Source organism: Dermacentor silvarum, chromosome 2 (assembly GCF_013339745.2).
Source record: "Dermacentor silvarum isolate Dsil-2018 chromosome 2, BIME_Dsil_1.4, whole genome shotgun sequence".
NCBI classification, from domain to species: domain Eukaryota; kingdom Metazoa; phylum Arthropoda; class Arachnida; order Ixodida; family Ixodidae; genus Dermacentor; species Dermacentor silvarum.
Window position 1 is genome coordinate 184539022 of NC_051155.1, and position 10340 is coordinate 184549361.

Genomic DNA, 10340 nt, shown 5'->3' on the forward strand with positions numbered 1-10340 from the left:
GCCGCGGCCTGGCCGTATCTGGAAGGAGTGGATGAAGGAACTGCCGTGACGCTTTCGCAGTTGGGACCAGAAGCAGTGGGCGGTGGTTATTGCCGCTGCAGGCAGGCGGGCGCTCGTGTTGCTTGTCCTGGAAATATACGTGCAGTGCGACGACGGCGAGCGGACGATTGCTGGTGGCGTGCATGCAGCAGCATGCTCGTGGAGCATCGGCTGCGCCGCCGTTTGTCGTCGCTGCCGATGCGGAACAACGTTGCCGAAGGAGGGAAGCGCGGATAACGAGGGCTTTCGACGCCCGTCGTGGTGGGGAGAACAAAAGACGATCGACGACCACGGCGGCGGGCAGAAGAGCGACAGGCCGGCTAGGCGCGGACGCTCTCGAGCGCTTTGATGGCAGGCGTTGACTTGTGGCTTTCACATGGTAGTGCGCTTTTTTTAAACGTCGGGGCGCGTGCGCGTACGGCAGTTGGTCTGTATAAAGCGTCTGTGACGACTGTTCTAGCTCTGTTTCTTCTAAATTCTGCATTTTAAGTGAGTAGCCGTGCATTGTAATTCGAAGAGAAGGGCGCAGTCGTGGAGGGAACACGATAGAAAGACGGAGGGGGAAGGGGGTGTATAGAACTCGTTAGCACCGGTGATGTCACGTTGACAAAACTATGGAGAGGCGAGGATTGCGCGGTATTCTTTTGCGATGGAACAAGGACCTTAAACGGGTTTACGTCACCTATGTAGTGTAAATGATACCCGCAGTTTTGTTTGTAATCGCCTTAAGAACGCAATGAAGATATTGACGTCCGCCGTAAATACCATCTACCCCTTCCGCAGAGTTCCTTGCTTTTCAGCGATGATAACATACATATTGACCATCGGTTTCGATATGGTGCAGATGATGTGTAGCATAAATATGTTGTGTATGTGGACCATGTGAAGTGTAAGTGCGAATTCAAGCTCCGGCTTTTGTAATGGCACCACAGAGCTCCGCGCCATCTTGATCGCTTACATCTGTCTCGTCGTATGTGGCGGCATGCCGAGGTACTTGTTTCAACGACTTGGAAACTTATCAGGCCGCGAGAACAGCTGCCTCGTTATTAACGCAAGTTATGGTGTTACACAAGGAAGCGTTAGAAATTGCGAATTACGCATGCTATAGTCTCTTTTCCTAGCGTACGCTCGACTGTTTGCTAGTAGGGGGGAAAAAAAGAAAAAAAAAAAAGCAGGTCGGCTGTAACGATTCTTCTTTCTTTTACCTGCGACGCGCCGTCACTGCCGCGAGTATAGAAGGTCAACGCCAGCGTGCATTTGGGCTGGCGGGAAGCTTCGCCCTTTTGAACGAATGTTCTCCTCGCCGCGCGTCAAAGAACGGAAGGCAGCAGCAGAGCAGCAGCGATGACCGGTCAGCCATGCGTGCACTCACTCGGTCGACGCGGCGGCGGCGGCACTCCAACCGCTGTTGCAGCAAGCGCTCGCGCACGCACACACACAGATCGTTTCGCTGGCGGCTCGAGCATCGTCGTCCCGGTCGGCCGCCCTTGCTTCTTTTCTTTGTCTGCCTTCTTTATTCTTTTTTTCGGCTCTCTCTCCCTACATCCATTCTCCTGCCTTCGACACAATGGCCGCCGTCGCCGAGCTCTTCTATCGCGCGGCGGCCCGGCCGGGGCAGGTTTCATGCGCGGGCCTCCCCGCTCTCCTCTCGCGCGCATCACGACACGCACGCACAGACCGGTCACGATCGGCGGTGGGAGCCGGCCGCTTCCGATATGGCACCTCGGAGGCGTGGACTCGGCCGGCCGCCGCCGGGCCCGCGCGCTCGCATGTTCTTCTTCCACCTGCGCCGCCGCCGCCGCCGCCACTTGCCCCGTGTGTGCCGCCGCGGACCGAATGGCAACCACCCTCGCGCCGCCAGAACCGGTGCTGCCCCAAAGCCCCTCCCTCGCGGGGGCCCCCGTCGCGCCTTTTCCGAGTTCCCCCCCACGACAACCCGGCTTTTCGTGCCCCCCTTGGACAACTCGCCTACGTTGTTCCCCCCCGTCCGCCCAATGGTTTTTTTTTTTTTTTTTTTTCCTTTTTTCGGGGCAGTTTGGACGGTGTGCATGGCTTGCTCGCCTTTCTTGCGCCGTTGTGCGTGGGCTAGCGCTTTTCTTCGCAGCCCTTTCATGCAGCGACCTACCAGGCGCGCAGCGACGAGTTTTGGACGCATTCGCGTCAGGCGCGCGCACGCGCTTTTCTTCCACAAGGCGTTGGCCTACGCCGCCGCTGTAGAAAAGAAAGGCTGTGTTTTCGGGTCGCGGTCCGGTGGCGCCAAGATTCGAGCCGCGGCCGTTCGCGTGTTGCTGCACTTAGACGACGGCTGTTGGGCTCCTTGGCGCTGCAGGCGCACGTGCGAGGTCCAAAACGGAAAAGCGACGCACTGACGGGGAGCTGGCGCCATCTGGACTTCTTGCGCGCGACTAATGCCGCCTGCCGGGGTTGGGGGGGTTCAAATTGCTGTGTTTCGACCCTGACACCAATCGAGGTTGCGTGTTGAAAGACAATTGGTGAGCCAAGGCCCCGCTGTCCCATTTGTACAAGCCAAGGCAATTGATCTGATTGGTAGTTGTCAGGCTCACTGAACACATGCTACTGTATTCTTTGATGAGGGTGACCTAGAGCTACATTTTAATAACTCCGCTTCACTTTTGTTGACATTTTTTTTTAATTCTCTTAGATGTTGAGCTGTGTCCTCTTTATTTACAGGTCGACATTCTTCACATGGATGACGTGCTATCTCATGATTTTGCTTTGATGGACGTTGCATATATCTACGCTTGGAAGAGGGTAAGGCACTTTTGTACTCGTCACAATTTGTTAGTGGTAATAAACGTACCGAAACAAAAAACTGAGATGGGGGTGCAAATTTCCGCTGGGCTGATGCTCTCAACATGAATGTCTTGCCTGGCAAGGACTTTTATGCAAACTGAATTAAACATACTAAGTAATAAAGTGTTTTGATAAACATATATTTTGGTAGGCAGCTGAGGTGGGTACACTATTGACTAAGCAAATCATTCCCACTTCTCTGCAGGATTGTCCCTTGCGCCTCTCTTTTCGGATATGCAAGTGTCCTCCAAAGCCTTCTGCAGTCACAGCACCTTCTGTTAACACAAGTAGCGAAGTTGAACAGACTGCTGCAAACGGAGCCAACAACCAAGAGAAAGAAATTGTCAAACAACCAGCAGAGAACAAGCCTGCACTGCTGAAGCCTGCAGAGGAGAGTCAAGTCTCTATGCCACCTCCTCGTGCTCCAGAACAAGTGAACAAGCCAACCACGAAGTCGCCACCTGAACCTGCTGGTGCTGTTCCCACCAGTGTGCCCCAGCCAGAGGATCCTAAGGAACCTATTACTACTGTTGTGCCTGCTGCTGAGCCTCCCATCGCTACTATCGTACCTGCTGCTGAGCATCACGCACTGGAAACCCCTGAAATGTGAGATGCGACTGCAGTTGTTCAATTACCTTTCTCATTCTTTTGAAGAGCATATATGATATCCATGTAACATGCACAGGCAAGAAACAATGCAGAAGCTGTGCAGTGCAGAACTATGCTGCATTGCTCACGTACTTGTCTCCGTGTCTCTGGCATGTTAGTGTTTAAGCTTTCTTGGTTCACTGCAATCAAGTTCTGAAAGAAATCGGAAATGTGTGTATGATGATTTGTGCCATGTATGTGCTGCTCATTGGCAGTGTACATGCAACCACTTGGCACCGACAAGTAGAGATTTGCTGTCTGATGGCTAGGTGTTGCCAAACTGACTGATGTTGAATGCTTTTGTGCAGGAAAACTACCGCAGAGGAAGAATCTACAGCTCCAGGGAGCCCAAAGGCCATAGCCCTGGTGCAGTCCACGTCCCCGCAGAGGCAAAAGGCATCGGAGCCACCAGCAGAGGCTCAGTCACCACCGCCATTGCCAAAGATCACCATAAGCACCCTGGACAAGAATAGTCACAAGATCTTGATACACACCAAGGAGGTGCCACCAACTCTGGGTCAGGCCCTGTCGCCACCCCACAATGGACAAGATAGATCACCGCCCCCTTCTGGAAAGAAGTCCAAACGTAAGGAGCAGCGTGACGTTGACAGGCACCATCAGTCAAAGCGCAAGTCGCCTGAAAAAGTGGAGAAGCGGACGCAGTGGAGCCGGTCTCCACCGGAGGATGGCAACCCCAATAAAAAGCTCAAACTGGATGGCTGCGACGATGCTGTGGAGGTGGATGCTGTGTGCAGAAAGTCCATCAGCTCTCCTCTACAGAGATCTGAGGCGGCGCATCTCTCCCAGAACCAGCCAAGCACAACATGCCAAAGGCTGTGCCCAGCCCGAGGAAGCCACCGCCACCACCCCCTGCCCACCCTAGGACCCCTCCTTGCACCTCGCTGCCCCCAAACCTGCCACGCAGTGATGAAGACACACGGCCACTTGATCTGTCAGTATCCCATCGTGGTGCCACTGCTGCCATTCCCCAAGAGCCACCTCGACGTCCAAGAGGCAGGCCTCCCCTTCCTCTGCCCTCAGTCATGCAACCCCTGCCGCTAGTGGCCAAGCGGCCTTCCCCTCCTCCGACAACGGCGTACAGTCCTACCTCTGCGCCTCTCTTCCACAAGCTGCCAGCCGCACAGCCATCTTCTTCTTCGTCACACCATCACCACCACCATCATCATCGTGGCAACAGCAAGAGCTTTCTCAAGGGTGCCAACTTGACTTGCATTAACCCAGATCCTAATGCATTTCACACCAAAATAGTCATCAAGAATGTGCCTCCACGTAACTCCACCAACAATAGTCTCCACAGAGTGTGAGCTTGTTGGCAGTGCCTGGTAGCCAACATTTGCTCTGGCAGATCACAAATTATGTGGGGCATGTTTCTAGTCTTCTAGCCACGGATGTGCCAGTTTCAGTGAAGACAGACCATCTTTTGGATTTGGTGCGTGTGCCCGTGTGACAGTGTTGTGTATGTGCATTCAGCAAGGCTACCCATTGGATTATTGGATTACTGGACCAATGCTGCAGGATCACACTCATTTGGATACATGGATTCTTCACTTTGGATAACCACACCCAAAATTCTATGATCTGGATATGAAACCTTGTGTGTCTGAGTGAAAGATGGTGTTGGCCTGCGTGTGACATATGGATGAAGCCCTGTGGATACTCTTTGGTGCATGTGTGTGTGTGAGAGAATTCAGTGAAACCAGAGTGAATCTCGCCATGTGGATTACCACTTCTCTGGCTGGCGTTATGCCAGCATCAAAGGAATAATGAACGCCGCATTTCTTTGGATTACCTGGGATTACCCTTCGAACACTGCTGGATTACAGTGGACTACATTTGGGTGAATATGCCCCAATAGGTATCACCTCAAGTCGTCAAGATCTGTTAGTTGCATGGAGAAACTTGTTATCAACAAGTGCATACTGCACAGTGTGTCCATGACAGAGCTGCACTGTAGTCTTTTATATCACAAAGCAGTTGATCATAAGACTCCAGTATTATGCAGTTAAATGTCTTTAAAGCTAGTGCAATAGTCTATTGGGCACATTGTCTCACCTTCGGATACTTGACAGGTACTGTACAGGGTCTTCATCACCCATCTCCTTGCCCTTATAAACTATAGGACTGTATATAAACCTGAAACGGCAGCTCCAGCATTTCCATATTTTATTTAGCAGTATCATCCCACAGTGCTTTTGAATCCTTTAGATATTCGATAAACAGTCTCAAAGCATGGAACAATACTTCACACATAGTGGTGTTCAGCACAATCATACAATGACTGCTCAGTGTCAGAAGTCAACTGAGTGGGTGCAAATTAAGCGCTTATCTTGATTAAATTTTTGCCTAAAGCAAGAAACGTGATGGTCATTGCCATCCGGCAACACATGTGCCAATGTCATGCATGCCTTTCCATCAGCATAGAAAAATGTGCAACTACTGCAACCAACTTCTGACATGACACAGTCCAAGCCAGTGGACACTTAGCTATTACTCTAATATAGAAAATTTGGACTAGCTCAAAATGTTTGCAAAATAACACTTTTGGAGCTGACTGTGGGCACTTCATAGTATACCCGACAGCTTGGGTGTTTGAAATGAAGTGTGAAGTCTGTATATACTTGTCTTTTTATGTAAGGTGGGTAGATGGTAGCATAGTAGCGAGTTGTTGTGGAGTATATATAGACATTTTTGTTATGCATAAGTGCCCCTATCAGACGGCAAGTCGAAGCACTTAATATATATTTGTGTAGTGTGCACATAGAACTTTCTCCATGTGCAGCTCTGCATTCAGAGCACAAGTCTCTGCATATGTATACACACATCTTCACTGGGATATGAATGCTTTACATGCATCTTGTAGTGTGTGAATCAAGTTAGTGTTACAAGCAGCAGTAGTATTAGAAACACTAATAGCGAAAGAGGCTCTGCTCCTGTGAGTCAGAAGACGATAAAATTGTTTCACCATGACATAGGCATATGAATGCCATATTACCATCAAAGAAAGTTGTGGCATAGAACCACAGCACAGGCTACAACAACAGTTGTAGTAATTGACCTACACTGCAGGAAGCCACTGACAAATTTATACAGGGTGTCGAGCAGCCTGGATAGAATGTGAAACCCAGTATTGTCACAGGATTTTAGTTACCTTGAAATGACCAGGATCTCTTGGGCAAACCTGTAAACAAATGAACTGTGTTAGTGAGGTCAACTCAGGATGTGAAGAATTTACAAAATTGCATGGTGGCATCCCCTCAAAGTTCTATTTTAAACAAGAACCTTTGCCATAATTTTTTTTATGGCGCTAGCACCTAGCGACATTGTTTCTCAAGAAGCACACCGGAAGTTGAGGTGTCTCCGAAACCGTGAGAATAATAAGCCATCTAAAAGGTGGTAATGGTTCAGTTTAAGAGTTGTCTAGGATAGATATATATAGGAGCAAAAGTTTAGCTAAGGAAAGGGCCAATTACCCATCAGGTCTTTCTCATCATTAGGATGATTAACTATCAGCAATGGCTCGAGTGTCGTCTTCTTCCACAGCTGGCTCATTGGCGCACCTCAGCGCAACCACTCGAATGCGCTCGTGCCGCTGCTAACGCGTTCGTCGTCGGCCGGCGTCTTCTTCCACAGATGGCTCTGTTGCCACTCATCATTGCAGCGTATAATTTCACTTCTGTCGTCGTAGTGGGGAGGCCGCGTTTATTGGGGTATGAGCCATTGCTTAAGGGGGTATAAACCATTCATTGTTTGTGTCCTAACGTGCCGGCGGAACGCGCATTAGGTCATCAATTGCTCCTCTGGGTGTGGTATGAGAAGGATGTGCGTTCACCTAAGATCTAGGGGCTAGCGCCATTAAAGACACTTAAAGGGAGCATTAAGGTCGCCTGAAGTTTTACTTTTTTTTTTTCTTGTACACATTGCTTAGCATGAAAGTGCAAGGAGGAAAACAACCAATCAAGATTGCATAGGCCCATACTCTGCATAATACCACCCGGTTCGTGGCCTATCCCCCTCAGTGGGTTGTGCCAAGTGTTGAGGCATCATCATCATCCTCCCAGTACTTTACCTTAGTACTATTCCAGAAATTTTGTTCTTGTACCTTAACCCTTTCAGACGCCAATTAGTTGTGCTGATTGAAAGCTTACGTTCACTGCATTGCTTACATCTTCGGAATCATAAAAAGCTTACAGCTGCAGAATTGATTTTAGAGTTTTCCGTTCTTTGGTGAGTTTTGTCGAATGTGGACTCCATGCGAAAACTCACTGCAGGAACATCAGATATGCGAACATACATTTTTTCATGTCTACCAGGCTTGAAAAGCACCTATCCAGCCACTCGAAAATTATGACTGGCGCAACACGGGAGAGGTTTTTTGCATTTGATCTCATCCCCCCCCGCTCTCTGTGCAAGCGCTGCGTTGCTATAGCGACGGAGGTGCGATGTCTGCGGCGGAAGAGAGGACGGCAGTGAGACACTCTGTTTGGCGCATTGTTGGCCTTAAGCTAACCTTATCTATCCTATCTCACCGCCCTCCTCCCTTCCGCCGCAGACCTCGTGAATACGAGTGGCGATGACTGCAGTATGTCATAAATCATGGCCTCGGAGTGGAGTCTGAAATCGTCAGTCAGGAACGAACAGCGCGAAAAGCAGGATGTAGACAGACATAATACCACAGAACGCCTATGCTGTGGGGTGAGTTCATGCATTTCTCGACGGCTAGCTGCATGGGCATTCGAAATATGGCACCACGTCGATGTGGTACAAAAGAAAATGATAATAATAAAAGCAAATGAAATAAGTAAAATCTTTATGACACCGGGAATCGAACCCGGACCTCCTGGGCGAGAGCCAAGTATCCTAACCACTAGGCCATGCCGGAGAAGTTCTACCGCTTCGTAAACCCCTCAAATAGGATAACAGCGCCTTAGGATACAATACGGCGCATGCGCAGAGAGCAGTGGGGGTGAGATGAAGTGTAAACAACCTCTCCCGCGCAACACATTGTGAAAAACAATGAAAGTGAACCCGCTACATACAATGACATACTCGCACCAAGCAAACTAGCCAACTATCTATCTTCATACACGTTTTACTAAAACAATGTGCCTGTTTGATTCAAACTTGCATTGCTATTTCAATCAGAAGCATTTCAAGATGTACGGGACACATTTTAAATATCATTACTTTAATCAATGCTTGCTGTTGATGCACTATCTTGGTGTACACAATTGTGTACATAGCGTCTGAAAAGGGTTAATAGTGCATCTTAGGGACTGACTTTTTTAGTAACACTGAATTTAACTCTTACCATTGAGGGGAATCAAGAAACACAGGATAACTTGGGAACAGCACTTTCGCTATATACCTTGCATACAAAATAACAGGATAGCACACTTTGCATTTGTGTTTGTGAGATATTTATGAAGTTTAAGGTTTGCATTTTTGCAGGTGTGATCAAGTCACTGTGAGCTCTGCTTTGAGGGGCAAGGGAAGAAGCACAGTTGTGAGGGAAAGCACATACACGCACACTTGCCAAATGGCAAGGATCTATGTGAGAAGCCCGAATGCACTTGTTTGTTACAAAAAAGGTGCAGTGTGGGGCACTCAAACATATGCATGTTGGTGAGTGCGCATAATTTTGGTTTCCAGGAATAGTTGGCTATATGCTGACACTTTAAAGGTCTAATAATGCAGTATAAGTGACAATGCAAGTAGGAAGCACAGCCATGACACAAGCTAAGCTATTTTATTTTTTTTATTTGCATTTCACGTTGACAATGTACATCTATTTAAGTACACAAACTGATGTGAGTATGATTCACTAAAATCTTGGACAATGCGAGTGTGAAACACAGCTATGACGAAAGCTATTTTACTGTTTATGATGATGTGTACATCATATAAGTGTACAAAATGACAATGTGAATATCATTCACAGCATGTAGGTTTCCTTTCCTTTTTATTTTTACTTTGATGTATTGTTAGAAATTCCCTTAATGGATATTGAACATGTAAAGCACATTCTATGATACACAGGCTTTTTTTTTACAATTTATTACACCACGCACACCTGTTCCACAACAAATTTATGTGGGCAGAAATTTGTGCTCTTGCTGCAGTATCCAGTGATTGCATTCTTCACAGGAAATGTACAGAATCTAGTTGCAAAATGTGACTGATTAAATTGTGTCTTTAGTTAAAAAAAGTGTGAAGCATGGCAGGAAACAAATGCAAGCAGGAGTGACCAACGAAACTGCTCGTAGTTCTAAACTTGTGTTAGCAGGCATTTTAGTAGATAGGCAACAGATACAGTACAAACACATGTTACAAGATTTACTTTGCACAGGTGCTTTGCTTTGTGAGAAGTCGTAACGTGAATTTAGCATTATCTAATGTGTAGTGCATGTATAACTTTATTACCTTTTCGCCTGACTCTGAAACTTGCCGTCTGATAGATGTTTACGGTGTAGTCTGTGAGCATAGCTTTAGCATGCTTCTCTGAAGTGTAGTGTTCTTGAACTCGAGTATGAAATAAAGAAGCGTTATTCCCCAGTTTGCGTGCTTTGCTCATTCGCGATCTTTTACGACACTGCACTATGGATTTCAGCATCCTGTAATGACCGAATGGTAGCTGCCACCATGCCATTATGGTCTTCTTAACCTGATTAGTAATTATTGTGTTGAAAGGTTGCTGCAAACCAATAGGTGTGTGGGAAAGTAAAATTATGGTGAAATATAATTAGCATCTGCAGTAGAGCATGATTGCCTTGGTAAGGAAATTGTACTGCTCCCTGTACCAACTCGATACGTAGGGCGTC

At 47.9% G+C, this 10340-nt stretch overlaps 1 protein-coding gene across 2 annotated transcripts in view; it reads left to right on the forward strand.

Annotated features, from left to right (window-relative positions):
* Positions 1 to 4690, forward strand: part of LOC119442278 (polycomb group RING finger protein 2-like) — a 63333-nt gene extending 58643 nt beyond the window's left edge. For both annotated transcript variants that reach the window (XM_037707095.2, XM_049662018.1), the window contains exons 9-11: positions 2731 to 2811; positions 3059 to 3459; positions 3810 to 4690. In XM_037707095.2, the coding sequence (XP_037563023.1) occupies positions 2731 to 2811; positions 3059 to 3459; positions 3810 to 4563 (1236 nt within the window). In that variant the 3' untranslated portion in view covers positions 4564 to 4690. The remainder of the gene's footprint in view (positions 1 to 2730; positions 2812 to 3058; positions 3460 to 3809) is intronic.
* Positions 4691 to 10340: the final 5650 nt, after the last annotated feature.